This window comes from Alosa sapidissima, chromosome 17 (genome assembly GCF_018492685.1).
Source record: "Alosa sapidissima isolate fAloSap1 chromosome 17, fAloSap1.pri, whole genome shotgun sequence".
NCBI classification, from domain to species: Eukaryota; Metazoa; Chordata; class Actinopteri; order Clupeiformes; family Clupeidae; genus Alosa; species Alosa sapidissima.
Window position 1 is genome coordinate 6,762,356 of NC_055973.1, and position 22,088 is coordinate 6,784,443.

The 22,088-nt window shown below is 42.8% G+C and overlaps 1 protein-coding gene across 1 annotated transcript in view; it reads left to right on the forward strand.

Moving 5' to 3' along the window:
- Positions 1 to 284: 284 nt before the first annotated feature.
- Positions 285 to 22,088, forward strand: part of LOC121688800 (suppressor of tumorigenicity 14 protein homolog) — a 28,964-nt gene continuing 7,160 nt past the window's right edge. The window contains 15 exon segments of the mRNA XM_042068647.1: positions 285 to 323; positions 325 to 507; positions 1,162 to 1,348; positions 1,755 to 1,879; positions 4,586 to 4,653; positions 5,056 to 5,246; positions 5,951 to 6,049; positions 7,880 to 8,099; positions 8,894 to 9,036; positions 9,458 to 9,555; positions 10,309 to 10,418; positions 11,036 to 11,169; positions 13,460 to 13,564; positions 14,361 to 14,471; positions 21,606 to 21,719. Of these exon segments, the coding sequence (XP_041924581.1) occupies positions 285 to 323; positions 325 to 507; positions 1,162 to 1,348; positions 1,755 to 1,879; positions 4,586 to 4,653; positions 5,056 to 5,246; positions 5,951 to 6,049; positions 7,880 to 8,099; positions 8,894 to 9,036; positions 9,458 to 9,555; positions 10,309 to 10,418; positions 11,036 to 11,169; positions 13,460 to 13,564; positions 14,361 to 14,471; positions 21,606 to 21,719 (1,927 nt within the window).

Consider the following 22,088-nt stretch of genomic DNA (forward strand, 5'->3'; position numbering starts at 1 on the left):
TTGTATCATTGATGACTTAAGTATTTCTTGTAAACCTCAACAATAGACACTTGTATCGCTCGTTAGCTAATTTGTTTTTTACCTGAATGTATTAGCACCGTGGCCAGCGTGCGTCAAACGCTTTCCATTGTCTAGTCAAGACGTAGGCACACGGAGGAAGTTTGCCCACAATTTCTGTCGCACGGATGGTTGTGTGGATTGTACCTGCTCATAGTGGTCCCTTTGTGCCGCGGTGCATTCTGGGCTCGGTGTAGCACCTGTTCAAGAAGGGATACGGGGAGTGAATGTTCACCGCTCTAGACCCGCTCAGGTCGGGTTTCTCCGTGAATCAAAGGAGCGATCGCTCGGGTTTTTCAGCGTAATTTCTATGCCCGAGGTACTGTTGCATATCGCAGCGAGGGAGCCACACGGGACCGGGCCATGAGAACTTATTCAAAAAACAGAAGTTGCGAAGTTTACAGTGTATCAGGCAATGGACACGGTCTCACTGGAAATACACCTGCACAGGTAAGGGGGGCTGCAGTAATGTGTTTTGTAAAGAGATCTCAAGCGAAAAGAGAATAAAAAACTATTAATTTTTAGCGCAAACTAGGCTGGACAGTTGTCGTGAAATATTGAGTTGGAAAAAGGAAATTACATGGCATGGTAGTTTTCTTTTTCCACTTGTATTCCCTTGAGCATCATCTCATCCTGGTTGCGCATAGAGCATCAGGTCGGCCAAGTCTTCCTAATTGCAAATGCGGCTGGCCAGTGTCTGAATGTAGGTCTTGCATGGTATTTAGTTCTCTCCTCCATGAATGCCCTTGTCAAAGTGCGGCGTTTGATCGAGTAGTGCCACCGCTGTGAAGGGCCGTGGGAAAAGGGACCCTCCTATACGTCTTTGTACATCTCCGCGGGGGAAATCCTGCAAGGATGCGGGGTTTCTCTCTCATAGATCCCAATGAAAAAGGAATATGCGGTGACCAATTGTGACTGTTGCTCGACCGGAATTAAAATGAGTAGGCTACATAGAGTTGGTGAAAAGGACCTTCAAACGTTTTGTAGTAGCCTACTTGAGAAAACTGTAAAGCGTGTTTAATTAAATGGCAGGGAATCTACTTAGTGAAATGTTAATATGAATATCGGGGTTTGAGGTCGTGTTTTTGGCGGTCTATTTGACAGGTTACTAAGATCGAGCCCACCCAATTGTCTGATGCTGCCACAATCGCCGCATCGGACGGGCCAGACAGCAAAGTCCTCGGGGACGCGGCGGGGTCTACCTGCAGAGGGTGGAGGAGGTGGGCGCTGGGGGCTACGCCGCTTGTCCCACTCAGCGCGGCCATCACACTGACGCTCTACTTCTGTGCATGTGAGTTAGTCTTGGTTCCCTGGGGAATGGATACATTTATTTGATTAATTTACTGATCTGGTGTGGTGTGCGTGTGTGTGAATAAGTGGAGTAAATGGTAAATGACTAAAGTAAGCATGCATGTGTTTGTGGTTTCAGTTCACATTCCATGGACAGCAATAATTACTGTAGATTGTATAGTCTGTCAATGGCAAAGGGCAAGCGTTGTCGTAATATTTCTTATTCTGTGTATAAATGTATTCTGTAAATTTCTACACTGTGGCATGCATGGTTTTGTCTATACCACCTCCATGAAACACCTGTCAGCTCAAACACACCACTAATGCCCTCTCCTCAATGGTTTTCTTTATGTCCCTGTGGTGGGTATGCCACCATGGTCACACGCCTGGCAACTTGCCCCCGGCAGCCCCGCGCCCATCTGTCTTCTACCTGGGAGGCAGCGTGGAGTTCCCCAACCTCACTTTCTCACCGGAGCTGGCCGAGCCGTCCTCCCCACAGTTCCGTGCCCAGACTCAGACGCTGAGCCATTACGTAAGTGTGCATTACCGTAACCATGTCTCAACCATTGTGTGTGTGTGTGTGCGTGTGTGTGTGTGTGTGTGTGTGTGTGTGTGTGTCTGTGTGTGTGTGTGTCTGTGTTTGAGTGTGATATGTACTGTATGGTACAGACACTTTTGCTGATTCCCATCTCTCTCTCTTTCAGTCTTGCATTCTTTTCTGTTTCTGTTCCTTCTCTCTCTCTCTCTCTCTCTCTCTCTCTCTCTCTCTTGGAGGTCTCCCTGGCATGCCACAGGTCTCTTGTGGCCACTCTAGAGCTTCACTGCCCTCTGACACCATTAGACACACACACACACACACACACACACACACACACACACACAAACTTCTGACCCTGTTCATTGTTGCCATTTTGAAATGTAAAGCTGGCTCTCAGCATCTTACTGCAGGCCCCCACGATCACTGGTTGGAGAGGGGCCCCCTCTCGGGCCCCTCCTGGATGTGAAGTGGGCTGTAATCAGAGCCCCTGGTGCTTCTCTGAAGCTCTGCACTGAGAGCCCCACAGCCCCAGGGGACCAGCGCCTTTCAGGGCCGAGGACAAGACCGGCGTTTGTGAGTGGAGCGAGCGAGTGGGTCGATTGCAGTGTCCAGGTGGAGAGAGAGAGAGGGAGAGAGAGAGGCAGAAAGATAAAAAGAGAGGGAGGGGGGAGAGAGAGAGAGAGTCAGAGTGAGAGGAAGAGCAGCTCCTCAATAAAAACATTGTCTGCAGAGACCCCCAGGAGGGAGGCACAGTCAGACGCTCAGTGGAAGCCCCTTAGTACTGCAGCACTCAACAAGAGAGAGAGAGAGAGAGAAGAAGAAGCAAAAGTGAGAGAGAGGACAGAGAGGCAGAAAACAATGGAGAGAGAAATGAGAGAGTGGAGAAGAGGGAGAGGGTGGAAGAGAGAGTGACATTGGGAGAGAGAGAGAAACAGAAAAAAAGGTTGGGGAAAGGAGGAATAGATAGATAGTATGGAAGCTCATTGCATTTACATGAGTATTCACATGAGTAAAAAAATATATCACATTATCTCATAATTATTATGAGATAATTATCTCATAATTACGAGATAGTATCTCATAATTATGACATAATATAAGCCTGTCAAATCGCCAACCACCACAAGGGCAACAAATTGTTGCATGTTCACAGCCCTAACCAGTAGGTGGAGGTATGCGCATGTCAGCATCTCCCAGTGCCTCATCCCAAGGAGGAAATAATAGCAGATAGGAGCATCCATCATTACCCTACTACCTTACCTTGTGGTGCCTCCTATCACTGAAGATACTTATCTCATAATTATGAAATAAGTATATCATAATTACAAGATAATTATTTCATAATTTTGAGATAATTATCTAATAATTATGTGATAGTATGTCATATAATTATGAGATAATTATCTCATAGTTATGAGATAACGTGATTTTTTTTTTACTCATGTGAATGCAATCAGCTTCTGTAAGATAGATTGATACAGATTTTAAATTAGAGACTTAAGTTAGTTAACCTTTGTATTAAACTGTATTAAACTGTAACAAATGACAAAACAGAACAAGGCAAGGGCATACAGTATATATTTTCAAGTGCCATATACTTAAGATAAAAAAAAACATCTATATTTAAGTTTATGTTATGGTATAGTGCCCACAAGTACAATCATGCTTATTGCCTTCTTAGAAGAGGGATTTTCTTTATAGGTTGAAGTGATGGGATGATTGTAAGTCTGAGAAAGAAAACGAAAGAGAGAGAGAGGGTAACGGAGGACTGAGAGTGGGTATAAGGAAAAGAGAGAGAAAAGGAGGAAAAGAGTCAGTGAGTGTGGTACGGATCACTGGTGACTGTGGAACAGATGTGGTGGCGATCTGGCATGGTTCTGACAGCTTGTTCCTCTCTGGGTATTGTATTTCTCTGTAGATAAACTACTCTCGGCAGCAGGTTTGGAGGGAGACCTGTGCTGTGGCATGGGAAACAGCTTATCTGCTCTTAAGGCTTATCAGAGGAAATTGTCCCAACTGTCAAATTCAATAGGACCATAATTACACAGTAATAACCTTCTTAGCAACGTTATGTTAAGCCTGTAACTACAATGGCAGCACAAGTTGGTCCATGTGTGTCCGCAGCACGTTTGCCCTTGCTTATTAGGGTAGCCTGAACTCAGTGTCCTGTCTTGTCGCCCCCCCCCCCCCCCCCCCCCCACCCCCTTCTCCACTCCCCATCACAAGCGCATAGACTTTTCAATATGACATTGAGGTCAAGACAATGGAGCTGTTGTTGCCTGGCGGCTCTTGTCTGCCCAGGCCAATTACTCAAGAACGGCGCTTTTGTGCCGGGAGAGCGGGCCCTTGCCGCCCGGTGCAGCGATAGCGAGTTACGGTCACACCTAACGCAGAAGTGATGTCAGCGCAGTCTGGTGGATGCGGCAGTCCACTGGCTGTGTTACGCCGAGCAAACTTTCCATCTCAGAGACGTGGGGGGCTGCCAGACTGAGACAGTTGAGAAGCTGTGTGTTTTTTTTGTAATTGTGTATTCTTATACTGGAGTCAAGGAATTTCTCTGGAACCATTTCTCTCAGATTATGTGACATGCTTTTTGTTCCCAAACCTTTTTTTAAGATTTGGTCGTTTTATTTCGTTTTGGTATTTTTTGGTGGATTGGATGGCATTTGGAGGTATTTGAAAAAACCTGTTTCTTATCAGTTTTCAGAACTGTATGACTCAACTCCATGGAAGTCCTATTACAAGCGCTCAGGAATTATTGCCTTCAGGTGAGCGTGTTCTCTGACACAAATTGCCGGAAATGAGTAAATAAACTCCAACAGACTTTCTCTTTGTTAATGTTGTTTTCTTTATATTTCACACTAAATGTTTGCCTTTTGGAATGTTACTGGTTTCCAGGCTAGAATGTTACTGAAGTGATGCTTAAAATATACTGTGACCATTATGTAACTGCTTCATAGAGGAAGGAAGTCACCAACAATGATTGGTCATAGTTTGCTCAATCTCAGTTGTTTCTCAGTACAGAGAAACAGTGTGCAAGTTTTCATTGAAACACTAAAAAAATTCACTGGTCACTGAACGTGCTCAGCGTGACTGCATGATTCATGTTTGATCATAACTTTCGAGTTCAGTGTTTGTGTGTATTTGTGTATTTGTGTGTCTACTGATAGTGAAGGATCGGATGGCCTCAATGTGTTCTACTGGAGCAAATTCACCGCCCCGGCAACGGTTGCCTCGGAGATTCAGAATTCCAAGCCTGAGAGGTTGCAACGGCGACTGCCCTTCACCAACAAGTTTCTGTACAACAAGAACGAGGAGCGCTACTACCTGGACAAAGAGGGTGGCACGCTCCCACTGCTGGGTAAGACTACTCTGCCCACCCACTGTCCCCCACGCACGTGTCTCCTTCGCACACCCCCACACTCGTCTCCCACACACGTCTCCCTCGCTCGTCCCCCACACACTGTCCCCCACACATGTCTCCCTCGCTCGTCCCCCACACACGTACGCCACCCACTGTCCCCCACACTGTCCCTGCTGTGGAGGAACTCTTTCCACTTCCACTTTCTGACTTACTGGTACTTGTTTTGTAATATTGCATTAGTCATTTTTCAGACAGAACAGTACATACAACCCCAAAATAGGAAAAGTTGGGATGTGTAAAATGAGAATAAAAACAAAATGTAATAATCTGCAAATCTCTTAAACTTATATATTAAATTTAGTTGCAAAAAGGACACAGAGAACATATCAAATGTTGAAAATTACCAATTTTACTTTTTCTGTTTTAGGGTTGTACAGTACTGATTATTTTGTGGTATTTTCTATTAAAATGACCATGACATGTGTCAGGGCAGAACTTAATAAATGTAAATGATTACACCGTTCCACTGTTCCTTATGAAATAATTTGTACAGAGAACTTTCTGTGCTTTCTGTGTGCACATGTGTGCGTGTGCGTGTGCGTGTGTGTGTGTGTGTGTGTGTGTGTGTGTGTGTGTGTGTGTGTGTGTGTGTGTGTGTGTGTGTGTGTGTGTGTGTGTGTGTGTGTGTGTGTGTGTACTAGGTCTGGCTGATGATGATGACGATGATTCTGATGACAAAGCAGATAAAATCAAGAATCCAAACTCTCTGCAGAGTGGCAAGTGGCCGATGGGACTCCAAGGTCAGAGGAGACCAAGTGAACTCTTCTCTCCCTTCACACTTTCACACTCATTCATTCTTTCTTTTGTTTTTTCTACCTTTTGTTTGTTTGTTTTTTCACTCTTCTATTTTCTTTTCTTTTTTCTTGTAATTGTTGTTTTTTACACTCTCTCCCACTCAATTCAATTCAATAAGCTTTATTGGCATGAATATAAATTTTACAGTGTTGCCAAAGCATTCAATACAATAATAATAATAATAATAATAATAATAATGAAAATAACACCTGGCTGATTAAATGAACAAAAATAAACTAAACAAACAAAACAAACAACAACAAAAAAAAGGATTATTATGTTATTGATCATGGAACATGGGCTGTTCTCGCAGGATGTGGCAGGATTGGATGTACTCAGCAGCTAGGTGGACACAACTGTCTACTTCCCCCAGGAGGAATGATAGTTTTTGTTCATTGTTTGTTTTAAGAAATTTGGGACAGTTATCTCCGATTTTAGTAAAGTATTCTTCTCTTATAACCTCGTATTTTTTGCATTCAGTAAGAAAATGCTGTTCATTTTCTACTACATTACCGCAGTGAGCACACATCCTTTTTTCAGGGGCCAGCCAGGTTTGCCTGTGTCGCCCCTTTTCTATAGACCCTTTCAACAATAAAAACAAAAACAATGCTTGAACGTTCTATTTGGGCCCCAATCTACTTCCTCTGCATTAAGATAACATAATGTTAAAAAGGAAGTCTTGTGGGGCCAACTATGATGCTGATAATGCTGATAATGATAATATCAGCATCATAGTTGGCCCCACAAGGCTTCCGTTTTAACATTCCATATGTTATCTTAATGCAGAGGAAGTAGATTGGGAACCAAATAGAATGTTCAAGCATTGTTTTTGTTTTTGTTTTTGTTTTTATTGTTGAAAGGGTCTATAGCAAGGCTATGGTCGCTGAGCCTGTACCTTATCAATAGCTTTCTATACTTATAATTTTGAATTTTAGTTAAATATGGTGCCAATTTGTAATCAGATTTTATTAATTCAAATACATTGAGTTTACTTATTTGTTTCATTTTATCCCTCCAATTGTTAATGTAATTTTCTTTCAAGGTTTTTTCTAATTGTTTTAATTTTGAAGCAATGGTGGAGTCAATTTTGTTTAGGCCATGTTTTTCAATTAGGTAATTTAGGGGATTCTTCTCTGGGTTTCCATCCCTCAGCTGGGCAGCAGTGTGGTGGTATCTGCTTGCTTCACTGTGTTGTAGGTGATGCCAGAATTTTGCCGCTCTTTTGTGGATATTGAGAAGGAGAGGGAATCTTCCTAATTCAGCTCTACAACCCATATTCGAGCAACTTCTGTTATTCTCCTAACTCCTAATATATTTTTACAGAACAGAAGTGAAAAATTTCGGGCTGGCTTTTGTCCCATGTCTCCAAATTGTTTTTATATTTGATGCCCCAGATCTCACTCCCATATAATAAGATTGGTTTAATTACAGAATCAAACATTTTTAACCATATTTTTAATGGGGGATTGTATTTAATTAATGATTTCCTTAAGATGTAATATGTTTTTCTTGCCTTTTCTGTTAAATCTATGATTGCTTTGTCAAATTGTCCGGTATATGAGATTATTAATCCTAGATAACAATAATGTTTCACTTGTTCTATTGATTGTTTGCCAATTGTAAAATGGTAATCGTTAGATGTTGATTGTTTTTTTTGGACTCTCGTCTCGTGTGTGTGTGTGTGTGTGTGTGTGTGTGTGTGTGTGTGCTCATAATCTCACTCTTGTCACCTTGCTCAAGCCCCAACTCTCCTTCTCCTCCTCCTCCATCCACAGCCATGTCCTTCGACCTCTACGCTAAGTACGGTAACAACCGCACCCTGAGCCTGGTCAGCCCCAAGAAGCCCTACTACCAGTGGCGGCTGCGTGTGCCCTCGGGTCACATGGTCAGGCTGGTGGTCCTCAACCTGCAGGGCGCTACGCCGGGCAGCTGCTCCGCACACAAGCTCTCCGCCTACGACTTCCTGCTCCCGCTCCAGAACAAGATCATCACCAGGTAGACGTCTGTGTGTGTGTGTTTCTCTCTGTGTGTGTTTCTGTGTGTGTGTGTGTGTGTGTATGTGTTTCTCTGTGTGTGTGTGTTTCTGTGTGTGTGTATGTGTGTTTCTCTGTGTGTGTGTGTGTGTGTGTGTTTCTGTGTGTGTGTGTTTGTTTGTGTGTGTGTGTGTGTGTCGTTTTGTCAGGTAGATGTCTATCTTAGATAGATACTGGATCTTCTTGACCTGGGCTTACTTGCATCAAATAAAACAATACAATTATTATATTATATTCTCATTGTTAGATTGGGGTAAAATACCACAGAGTGTCACCAGAGAGACATATGTAATGGGATCTGGGGAAACCCGTCACATGATAAAATCAAAATTCCTTGATATTTGCTCCGTTTTAGCCCTCTCTGGTTTCACCAACTTCATCAGTTTCTGATACCATCCTGGCAACATCCTGGATAGCATCCCCGTCACCATTGTCACCACCAATGTCACCATTTCATGGGGTTTCCCAGATCCCATCGCATATGTATCTCTGGTGACGCTCTGTGGTATTTGACCTTAATGTAATAATGAGAATATAATCACCTATCGGCTATATCACAGGTCATCATCACTCATCAGTCCGACATATCAGAAAGAAAACCTGAGGGTTTAATAAAGGAGATCCTTAGAGTGGACCACCAGCGTAGCGCAGCTGAAAGCACTGCTTGGGTGATTCCAGTCCACGTGCCAACGCATGCCAGTGTCAGTGTGCCATGTTATGTGTTGCAATGCACAACCATGTGATGATGCGCCACAGGTGGTGTGGCCTGCCAGTGTCCGGTTCATCCCCCGTAATGAAGTTGACCTCGTCTGGAAACGTAATGCTGGTCACCTTCTCCTTCAGTAGGCAGCGACATGGAGCCATCTTCAAAGCCTACTTCCAAGCCGTACCTAAAGAAGGTGTGTGTGTGAGAGAGTGTGTGTGCTCATAATCTCATATACAGTAGAACTGAATCAGACACAGACAGAAGTTTTTATCACAATGCCTATACTGTATATTCATTCATTTATGACCCAGACTGTATTAGCTCAGGTAAACAGCCCTTACACACTTACAGTACTGAGAAGGTTAACCAGTATTGGTGAATAGGCAAAAACTTCCAGTCCGATCAAGAGATACAATTCAGAAGATCAGTTTAGTTTTAGCAGCTGCAAGTTCCTTATTAAGTCAATCATGCATGCTTTTCCTTGAAATGTTATCTTGGTGAAACTAATACCTAATATTTTTTTCACCAGTCGTCTCTTCCTGGTTTTTGTCCAGACCCAGCGTTCATGTCGTACGTGATCTCATTATGTGTGTTTGTTTTGCTCTTGTCTGTAGAATGTGGAGGATTCATCTCATCATGGAACGGTTCACTGACCTCGCCGTATTTTCCAGCGAACTACGCACCAAATATGGACTGCAGCTGGAAACTAAGGGTGGGGTGAAGGTGGTGATGGGGCATCTCCCATTTCCTCTTAGTTCATCAAATATCAGGAAGAGATTGTTTTATTTTATTTATTTTTTTATTTCCAGTTTATATAAACACTCAACACTCAAAACACTTTACCAGATCCGAGTCGACAGATTTTTACTGCCATTTTATATGAAGACTTAAGCTGACCCAGTTAGTTCAGATCCATAAATTTCAGTAATCCAGTGAAACAACATTGAGGTATACTGTATATGAAATATATATGAAATAAAGCCTGTTCAAAAGGGAGAAACAAATGGGAATAGTCTTATCTTTTTTCACTTTAAAACTGATAGACAGACGTGTCTTGACCCTCTTGTTGACCTCACTGAATCTACAAAGCGGGTGTCAACGCAGAATCAGGATTGGGCCACGCAACTGATTAAGATTAACTAGGGCTTTGTAATTGAATAGTGACTTCAGTATAAGTCTGGCTGGAGTCAGAAGAGATGGGAAACATAAAGTAAAGGAGAGTCCCCTGGTGAAGAAATGTGAGCCTTTGAAATAATCAATTTGCTCCTCAATGGCCTAATTCTCTCTCTATCTGTATTATTATGCATGGTACAGTAAGCCATTTGAAAGAGCACAAAGGCCACCCTTTGATAGTGACCTAAAGGCAGTGTCAGTGGCTTGTCCCGAACTGTGTCACTGCATTCTTTCCTTTTTTTCCGACGGCAGGGCTAAATCTTGTTTCTCTGCTGTCTTGCCTCTTTGTCAGACGCCGTTCCCTGGTTACCTGCTCTCCATAACCATTGTGATGTTGGACATTCAGGACTCGCCAGCCACCAGCGGCTGTGAGAAAGACTGGCTAGAAATCAACGGGGTCCGGTGAGTGCGATGACCATCTCAGCGGCTCCACGGTGGCTTTTGGTGTCATCCACATGACCGCTGGTGTCGTCCGTCTGCGTCATACTAACTTTGTAGTGTGAACTAAATATTTAGTAATGTAAATTCTGTGGCCCTTGATGAGTAATTTAGCAAATTACTAATTTGTGAATGTGTGTGTGTGGGTGTGTGTGCTGTATATGTATATATACTCTTTTGATCCTGTGAGGGAAATTTGGTCTCTGCATTTATCCCAATCTGTGAATTAGTGAAACACACACAGCACACAGTGAACACACAGTGAGGTGAAGCACACACTAATCCCGGCGCAGTGAGCTGCCTGCTACAACAGCGGCGCTCGGGGACCAGTGAGGGGTTAGGTGCCTTGCTCAAGGGCACTTCAGCCGTGCCTACTGGTCGGGGGGTATGTGCATATGTATTTACACCTATTTGTTTGTATCACTATATGTGTACATTTGTGCTCTTCCATGTCTGTGTGTGCTGTGTGTGTGTGTGCTGTGTGTGTGTGTGTGTGTGTGTGTGTGTGTGTGTGTGTGTGTGTGTGTGTGTGTGTGTGTGTGTGCGTGTCTGTGTGCGTGTGTTGTCTTTTCACCTGTCAGGCTGTGTAACCCCATTGTGGACAGCAGCCGGAAGCGGATCTACTCCTCCCCAGTGATGCTGCACTTCCGCTCGGACGAGTCCTTCACCCACAAGGGCTTTCAGCTGCTGTTCCGCGCCTTCTCCCCCGAGACCAGTGAGTCATCGCCCCAGCAGCCGCCAGTGCAAGCGCCACTTCCTTTTCACCGCCACTGGGGGGACCCTCCACGGGGCTTCTGTTACACACTCCGGTCACACCGTTGTCCACTGTCTGGGGTTGCACCTCTGCATGCTTTTGCAGAAGTCCCCCAGAGAGTGGTGATAGTGAGTCAAATTAAGCAGAGGTGTCCCCCCTTTTGAGCCGTCTTCTGCTCCTGATTACTTCCTGTTAAAAGTGATTTTTTTTTCCTTGCCTTTGCTGCCTCATGTTTGTAGAGGTTCAGGCCTAGGGTTCTGTTAAGTACTGTAGGACCCTGGTTTTCAAAGTGTTTTGTTTCTCGCTGACAGCTTGACAGCTACAGTTGCGCATTAGGACTCCCCCGTAACTGTTTTGAGCAACTCAGAGAGAGAGAATAGTACAAAGCAGCTGTTTTACAGTCCTTGGTCAATGTAGGCAACTCTAATGGATATGATAGATAGATAGATAGATAGATAGATAGATAGATAGATAGATAGATAGATACTTGATCCCCAGGGGAAATTCAAGGTCTCAGTAGCATACAGACATCACACACACATTCACTAACAGCAGAAAAAAAGTAATTAAAAGTATATAATATAAAAAACACAACTAAGCAATAAGGACAGTAGAAGATAAAGAATATACTAAAATACAAATTATACTAAATAACACTTAATCTAAATCAATTCTAAAAACAGTATCCACATAGTGGGTGATTAATCAAGAGGCGCTTGCAATGACTGAGGCAGGGACTGAGCCTGTGATTCTCTGTGCATAGTAAGGTAAGGTGCTCTGTGTGAGTGAGTGTCATGGTGATGGTGCAAATGAGTAAGTCCAACAGTGCAACAGTGCAAGAATAAAGTCTAGAGACCAGCATAAAATAAATATGGACATATCAGCGAGTAGGCAAGGTAATATTAAAAAAAAAAGAAAAAACTATATATATATATATATATATATATATATATATATATAAACTATATTAAGAAAAGGTATAAGTGTGGCCACAATTCGGCTGTGGCATGGAGGGAGGGGTGCATATATGCTAATATAGCATGCAAACAGTGAGGCAGAAAGCCAGTGGTAAAAAGTGGCTAGTGGACAGACAGTATCCCAACATGGAGGGGGTGAAGAGGCAGACAGACTATGCGGAGAAGTCTATCTCTCCTCTTCCCTTAAGTGAAGCATTGAACAGTTCAATGGCCCTGGGGACAAATTACTTCCTCAGTCTGTCTGTTGTGCAAGGCAGTGAGCGAAGTCTCCAGCTGATCAGGCTCTTCTGCTTTACAATAGTGCTGTGGAGTGGATGACACTCATTGTCCAAGATGTTGATCAGTTTGTTCAGGGTCCTTTTGTCAGATATTGAAGTGATGCACTCCAGTTCAGCTCGCACTACAGAGCCAGCTTTCCTTACCAGCCTGTCAAGTCGCCCCGCATCCTTCTTCTTTGTGCTTCCTCCCCAGCATACCACTGCATAGAAGAGGACGCTGGCAACAACAGACTGGTAGAACTTCCTGAGGAGCTTGCTGCACACATTGAAGGACCGCAGCCTCCTCAGGAAGTACAGCCTGCTCTGCCCTTTCTTGTAGAGTGCGTCAGTGTTGGCTGACCAGTCCAGTTTATTGTCCAGGTGGAGACCCAGATACTTGTAGGTGCTTACCACCTCCACATTGACCCCATCAATGGAGACTGGTAGCAGAGTGGGCTTAGACCTGAAATCCACCACCATCTCCTTGGTATTTGAAGTGTTGAGTTGAAGGTGATTGAGTTTGCACCATTGCACAAAGTCCTCCACCAGGCTCCTGTACTCCTCCTCCTGCCCGTTCCTGATACACCCCACAATTGCAGTGTCGTCAGAAAACTTCTGCATGTGGCATGACTCGGTGTTGTAGCAGAAGTCAGATGTATACAGGGTGAACAGGACTGGAGAGAGCACAGTTCCCTGTGGCGCTCCGGTGCTGCTGATCACAGTGTCAGAGAGACAGTTCTTCAGTCTGACGAACTGTGGTCGCTCGGTCTGTAATCCAGGTTACCAGGTGAGCGTCCACACCCATCTGCAAGAGCTTGTCTCCCAGTCTGAGGGGTTGGATGGTGTTAAAAGCACTTGAGAAATCAAAGAACATGATTCTCACAGCACTTTTCCCCTTGTCTAGGTGAGAATGTGTCCTGTGTAGAAGATAAGTGATGGCATCGTCCACGCCCACATTCTCCTGGTATGCAAACTGTAACGGATATGTGTGTGTGTGTGTGTGTGTGTTTCTCTCAGCCTGTCCTAGACAGTTCCGCTGTGGTGATGGGCAGTGTATCCCCCTGAAGAAGGTGTGTGATGGGAAGAGGGACTGCCGAGACGGGCGGGACGAGACTAAGTGTTGTGAGTAACTGTGAGAACACACACACTCCTCACACACTCCACACTCACTCATGATTTCAATTTCTATTGAATCGAATTGGCCATGCCAAAGCACAGAAGTACATGTTTCTTCACGATGAGAATGTCGGAAAATGAGTAATGCCTGTTGCCAATTTAAAATGAGTCTTTTGTATATGATTCTGCATTTGATATCATTCTGCAACATAAAGTCAGCAGGGAATGCAAAACATTCTCTCTACCCGAAGAAGCTTTTCATTTTTGCACATCTGGGTTTGTCTTGTTCATTCTGTCAGGATTTTTTTTTTCTCAGCAATGACTGGCAAACTGTATGAATTACCCCCTACATAGCAGTCTAGATCAGTGGTTCTCAAACTTTTTCTGTCATTCCCCACTTTGGAGGTTGGGAATTTTCAAGCCCCACCTCACCCCATCAACCCGGCCATTAAGCCGATAACCCTCATCTTGCCCGTGACAAAGTCAATTTCAACAACCCATGTTGCATTTCCCGTCGCGATCCGCTGGATCAGATGCTATTTTAATTCATATGCCGGTCTGTTTATGACTCCTATGTTTGTGTGTGGCTATTTTGTTTTAAATCTATGATCTTCCTTGTCAAAAAAGAAAGGGATTATTAAAAATAAGCACAAAAAATGGAATGCAGAAACACCCAAGATGTGGGTAGATTGTTATTCAATGAGAAAAACATGGGTGAATGTACTGAAGTGGCTGGAGTTAATCATGATGATGGTTGTAATTGCTAATAGTATTGTTGGTCTTGTTGTTGCTGCTGCTGCAGCCACCTGCAGGCCAGGTGAGGTGTACTGCGGGAATGGGCAGTGCAAACCTCACGGCAGTCAGTGTGGCTCCCAGGCCGGCTGCGGAGACAGCAGCGAGGAGAATAACTGTGGTAAGACACACACACACGGAGCATGTACATGACATTTCAACTTCCATTGCCACTTACAGCACTGATCAGTGACTTCAAAATTATATACTATAATGTGTGTTGCTTTGGATAACACTGTCTGTCCCTGAGGGGCAATTTCCTCCGGCAGGCATAGTGACATAAGACATAACACAACATATAAGACAGGACAAAAGAAAGAACAGGGCAGACAGGGGTGTAAACTAAGTGAGGGGGATAAGTTTCAGGAGAAGGAGAAGTGGCTGGGACTGGCATATTCAAGTTCAAAAGGTGAATAGCCTCAAAATTAAAGGTAGCCTTCCTGCTGTTAGTCCTAGCCAGAGGGCAGCCATTCAAAAACTCTATGTAGGACATGGGTAGAGTCTTCTAAAATGCGGTTGGCTTTCCTTAGTGTTGCCTTGTCGTGCAGTGATGTCAAAAAGTGAGGAGGGTGAACATGTGTTCACAATGCTCTGGAGCGGTTTTTTATTTTTTTATTGAGAGGGAGTGAAACCATCATATTGATGAAAAGGTCAGTATACTTTCAATAAAGGAGGTGTAAAAATGTTGCGTTGAAATGAAAAATCTTCCTGCTCGCTCCAAAGGAGTGTAGCTTCCTCAAGAAATACTGCTAGATGACGATCAGGGGTGCGTTTCCCAAAACCATAGTTGCTAACCTGTTAGCAACTTAGTTGATTGGAAATTGGAAATTGCATTGCAACCAACAAAGTTGCTAACTTTGCTAACAAAGTTGCCCAGGATGGAGGCTTCTACAGTCATCTGTGTACAAGATGCAAAGCAGTAGAGAGAGGACACAACCCTGGGGTGAGGACAGAATCAGTGAGCGTGTATCAGTTCATGACTTTTTTAGCCATCATGTGAGGCTGAATGGTGTTGAAGGCAGATGAGAAATCTGCGAATAGGAGCCGAGCAAAAGCCTTTGGGCCTTCTAGATGTTCATGGATGGCATTCAATATGTAGAGTTTGCCATCATCTACCCCTCTTTTAGCACGATATGCAAACTGATGAGGATTAATCTTTGAAGCTGTGCCGTTGATAATGTGAGCTTTCACAATTATCACAAAGGCCTTCAAGGGAGGTGAGGGCTTTGCGTCTTAGGTCATGACTTTAAGGCTGCTTTTTTTGGGAATGGGAATGTTTCCATGGTTGTGGGACAAGTGGCAGTGGATAGAGTACTCTGGAATACAGATGTCCCAAGTCTCCCGGAAGTTCCGGGAGTCTCCCGCATATTGATAGCGCCTCCCTGACGACCGCAAATTAGATAAAATCTCCCGGAATCTAGATCAAGAGCTCACACGCCAGACCGAGACTTGAAATCGCGTGTGCATCTGAGTGTAGCGCGCACACGACGGGGGAGAGAGAGGGGTGGTGCGTGTGTGCCTGAGCGCATCCAAGACAGAGAGCATCCTGATTGGCCTGTTTCGCTAAATAAACCAATCAGTTTTCAGTGTATAGGCGGGCTTTTTATCTCTTTTCTCCCAAACTTAATCAGTTCAGTGTATCTAGTAACAGGAGCGTCATGACAGAGTCAGTGCCCCCAAAAAAGGAAAATGTAAGACCCATTTCAAAGTGTACCCTTGTCTCATAATCATAAGAGTTAAAAACTAGATGTGCCGCATAGCGGTAGAAAATATGACCGCCGCTCAGTCCTGTACATCCGTTCCGCGAAAATAAATCACACTTCAATTTGTCTCCATATTTTACTCCATCCCCCACTCTTGAAACTTTTGTGTATGCTTGTTTGGCATGCCTGAGTGTGTGTGTGCGGCTGCACAGAAAGTAGCCTACTGGTGCTGAAAAGGTGAATAGATTGTAGAATAGCCAAAGAAGATGTAGCATTGTTATACAACCTTTAAAATCTCTAAACAATCACAAGTAGGGCAGTTCATCACAGTTCATCTATTGCAACTGGATTGATGAAAGGTCACTTACACCTGTAGGCTACATTGTATTTGGGAAAAGCAAAAGGTATCAGCATAATGTTATTTATTTATTTATTTATTTATTTATTTATTTATTTATTTATTTATTTATAAACAAAAACATCTCTGTCAGTTCCATGCCGTTTTCAACAGCTATCAAAAACAGGTCATTTTTGGATGGATGGATTTTTTGTGAATGTTTCTTCTTCTACATATGATTTTAGTCATCTTTAGTTCATGTAATACTTTATTGTCAATGCACAAATTAAGTAACAGTAGTCTGAAACGTTATTGTTAATGCACAAATTAAGTAACAGTAGTCTAAAACGAAATGCTGTTTTACATCTAACCAGTGGTGCAAATAACTGACATGTCCAAATGGGCCTTGATGAAATGAGCGTCGCTAGACTGTTCATACACATTTTAACGGGCCAAAGTTGAAGAGCTGTTGTCCGTTATTGTTCGTGCAAATATAGGCTGATTCATGTTCCCTTGTGTAACTGAGGTCCATGGCTAGTCTGACTTTCATCAGACCAAGATCAATGTTTGAGGAAAAAAAATATATAAATAGTGGGCAGATCAGGCTGGGTTCACCCAGCCTAGTCCAGGCACCCGATATTGTTTAATTTTCCGATTGAGATATCCACGCTCTGGCTATTCTAAATGCAAAAATGCATCAGGGAGTTATGACAAAACTGTAACTAACAAACTAGATCCTAATAGAAAGCTGTTAGCTTCCCTAAGCTACAGGTAGGCTCATAAGGTAGGCCTATTTACAACATAAATTGTCAATAGGCTATGCTGGCGACACAAATAAAATATCCTTTTGGAAACCAATGGCTTATGCCTTACAGTATCAAGCGGACTTAAACTGCCATATCGTAGCGAAAAGTTGTAATAAAATTCACGCAGCTCCATGAGTCAAGGAAAGCGCGAATGAAGTAGCCACTTCTAAATGGGACCCACTACACAGTAGCTTAAGGTGTGTTGCTAAAGCAGCCATAATGAAATGAAGGTGTCATTGTTTGGATACTTCACACACACATGCTTTTTAATTTCACAGACTACAACTACCAAGCTGGAATCAAAGCACATCGATTCCCCTCTCACACCCTGCACGCACTTAAAATAAAATAAACAGGCGTCTCAGTCTGACGCATGTAGGCTATTGGCAAAACTGTATCAGACCGGTGTAACGTTGGTAAATATTCCATTGCACAGAATGATTTTTGTAGCACGTGCAACAAATGACAGTCGAAAGATACAATTACAGTGCTGCTATCAATTTGCTTGGTATAACCGCATTTATAGTTTTCTACAAATGCAATCAATCAAATTGGCCTCCATCACTCAACCAACGCTAACGGTAACATTACCTAGGTCCTTATTGATATTATAAGATTAACGTACCTGCAGTAAAAATCAAGCATGTCCGATAAACATCCTCAGATTTATTTCGGCTTCAAGAAGAAATGGGAATTACATTTCATGTGAACATCATCCTATCCTTATTAGACGTTCTCTGCGGTAAACTACAGTCCTTGTAGGAAGCGTCCATTGTTTTTCCAACCCACTTTTAACTTCCAACAAAATTACGTCTTACTGCAACGATGCGCCATCTAGTGGACAAACGACTACTTATCGCCAATACTGGAAATGCAGCCATGATGATGATGATGAATATTTATTTTGGCTTTCTTTTAATCCTACTGAATTTGTAATTATGTATCGGCCGTTCTAATACCGATAGTATGTGGGTGCCTGTGTGTGTGTGCATGTGTATATGTGTGCACCACCATCTACAGGCCAATGAGTGTACAGTCACTAAATGTACACATAACTTAATTTATTTTAGACCCCCCCATGGATGAAATTCTACTAAACTTGGCATACCCCCAGAGAATGCCAGGTCAATCATACACATAAAATTTGGTGCAGTTCTGAACATCTTAACTGAAGATAGGGGCGATTAAAGCAGAATAATATTGCAATATAATAATATAATATTTTCGTTTTTTACCGGGGGGGTGCAAATCACAAATGAGTGATTATGGGCCAGATTGATGTGGGCCCTTGAGACCAACATACCATAAAAGATTCTTCATCCTCAGTGCCACGGTTCAGGTAGTTATTTAGGAAAAACTGCTTTTTTACAGTTCGGGGGGGGGGGCCCAGCACGGGGGCGGGGGGGGGGGGACGAAACGAAAATTTTCCCTAAAAGTCTAGTGGGGCTACATACCCACCAAATTTCAATTTCAATATCGTTGACCAAAAATTCAGGAAGTAGATGACGGGGAAAAAAAAACTTTGACAATCCCTATATGACCGCTTCGCTAGCGCCGGTCATAATAATGACAGGCCTAGTCTTGCACGCTGCACTGTTTGTAACAGTGCCTTTAGCATTGCCCATGGCGGGTTAAATGATAGCAAAAAACATGTTGAAGTGAGTTTAACTAGTGTCAATTCATGTGCATATTATTCAGGACTATTCTAGATGGCTAGTTGCCAAGGCTACATGAAAAGACGAAACTACCAAAATCTACAATGGTGTACTGACTAGACATTACATTATTTATTTATTTATTATTATTATTTTTTTTTTTTTTGTGGTGTGTGTGTGTGTGTGTGTGTCTCCCTCCCTGAATGCCTCGTCTATAAAACTGCTTGCCATTTAGGGAGCTGCAAATAGCTAAGTTGTAGGCTATCCGTATGCATGCGGTAGCTGTTACGAACACTGGTTAATCATATGACGTTGTTCCGTGATATTTGTGGGAGTTTTATTCAGCGACCACCTGGCTGAGTTTTGGACGTGTGTGGTGTGTGTGCCTCCCTCCCCCTCTCTCTTCGAGCTGGGCGGAGTTGCCATCACAGTGATATCAGAGCTTTAATAATGACGTGTTATACGTAGGCCTAGTTGAATATTAATTCGTGTTAACGTTTATCATGTACCAGACATACTGTGTATGCCTTTAGGGGCGCAACACCCCCCGCCAAACAAAAAACACAAACACAAACGCTTTGGCGCCCCCATGGTGCTGCGCATCTATGCGCCGCATATAGCGCATACCCACTTTTTGCGCCACTGTATGCCTTACTTGTTTAGAGCCGTTTGCTAACGTTATCATTATCAATCCAGTTCAATGGTGGTTCGTCAGCTACCAAATAGAAGTTTGTGTGTGCGTCTGGTCTTTCTCACTCAGTGGGACACACGCATCACAGCGATATGAGAGTGCTGCGCTACCTGAAGGAGAGCTTTTCAAACTTTGAGAGATATGTTTTTATACCTTTTAACGTTGATGCAGTTTAGAACAGAAACATCTGACACCACGTTATTTTCCTCTGCTGATTTATGTTCTGTGGTTGACAAATCTGGCAGCTTTTTTTAGAAAAGTATAGACATAGAAAAATTGAAACCATGCAGTCTTAAATTACAAATCAAGCACTTTATTTCAATAGCTACTTTTCAGGCTTATTGTTTTCTTAAATTATTTAAATGTGTTGACAAAGACATTTTGTGATGACTTGAATTATGTGTTATAATATGTCAGCAAGCAATGCATCATCAAGGCTGTGTTGTAAGATGTTGATGAAAGCATTTTACCCTTGCACAGTTAACCATATGCAGTGCACCCATCCATAAGTTCAATAAATGTTCCTTTTTTAAATTGAGACTTATAACATTTGTTATCATCATTTGTGTAATTATGTGTCATTTGTTTGATGTAAATTGAGGGAGCAAAATAAAAGCAGTATCGGCTCAAGAAAATCGGCAGCCTGTATCGGTCATCGGCTAAGGCTGATGGAAAAAAATCGGTATCGTATCAGCACTAAAAAATCCATATCGGTCGATCCCTAGTTGGGATGTCTGGGAATATCTACTGGAAAACTCCTCCAAGCTGCTCCAGGCTTCTTCAGGCTTTCTTCCAATTCCTTGTGTGTATTTAACTCACTCAGTCAACTAAACCTCATTCTGATTTAGATTCTTTATTTAATAAGAGCTGAGCAGTATTAACAGTGTTGTATGCCCCCAGAATAACAGCATAAGGCATCATTTCCCAGTCTTGGGGTCGCAATCCCATGTGGGGTCGCTTGAAATTCAAATGGGGTCGGCTGAGATACTTAGCTTAACTGGGTATATTAAAATTGAACAGGACATTACATAAGCATATACATTGCATAAAACAAATATCAAAAACCTCATGAAACTAATATGGATCCTTCATTACAATCTAATTATGTAAAAATAAACTTAGACAGCCCGCATGAGATCTTTGATTGATGTAATCATGCTTGAAAATCAAAGTACCACTTTCGACTGGATGTTACAGCAGAGATGAAATGCGCGCTCTCACAACATGTTGTGAATGATTTGGGTCGCCAATGTTTTGTGACATCAAAATAGGGTCGCCTGCCAAAAAAGGTTGGGAACCCCTGGCGTATAGCAACAATGAACAATACCTATGTATTGTTTATAGTGAAGGAAATAAGCAGACTCAGGAAAAGCTATTGATATCATTTCATTTCATTTATTTATTTAAAAGACAGTGCACATTGATCAACATTTCTGTGCCAGTGTTAGTGTGGTGAGAATTACAAATGACGTGGAAGAAAAACCGAACTGACGTGTTAAGAAAGGGAAACGTTCCCAGGTTTATTACAAGCCGGCTCGGAGGAGAAACATGAAACAAGTTGCCTCAAGTCACCTCCCGATTGTAGTTTCTCACAGCCTTATATTCAGTTAGCAGGGTCTTTGTCTGTGGCAGTGGAAAAGTTCAGACACGCCCCAGACATATGCGTGCTTAATTGGCACCGACCACTTATGGTGAAGTCTGCCATAAGACAAAAGCTGGGTCGTTGTACATGACAAAAGACTTGATTTGCAAATGGTCGAGGCGGGTCTTCACCAAGTACAGCAGTTAATGCAAATATGAGGGAGACAGGCTGATGGAGTTAAAATTACATTTGTATACAGTATGTTCTTACAAATAATTTTTACTACATTAGCCAGCAGGCTAATTTTCAACTGTAGTCCATTGGCAAGATGTTATACTAGGCACATGGTGGCTAAAAAAAGAACATTAAATCACATAGCAATTGATATACAGCAGTAACATAATGCTGGCTCCATTAAAACATTTAGAACATAAGACATATAACCATACAGCCATATTTGATATGTTTGTTCCTCTTGAAGCAGGGAAATGCTACCACATGTGTCCCAATAAGGTGTGTATCAAAAAAGCCTCGGTATGTGATGGAGTGGTCGACTGCAAGGATAGGAGCGATGAGCTCAACTGCACAAGAGCATGTGAGTGCCTCACACACACTCTCACACCCACACACAGACACACAGACACACAGACACACCCACACACAGACACACAGACTCAATTGCAACAGAGTGACTTACAGTCACTATCGTGCACATGTATGCACAAATTCTCTCTCTCTCTCTCTTTTTCTCTCACTGACTCACTCGCTCACACACCATCAACCATCATGCATTCATGATGTAGACTACAGCTAGTGTGAGTCATGATATCATGCATATCCATTTAACATATAGGAAACGTCTTGACGGAATATTTGCTCAGTCAGCAATGGAATTTACATTCAGACTTTGCCCATGTTTCAAATGAGAGCCCTCTCAATCTCTTTCTGTCTCACTCTCTCATAC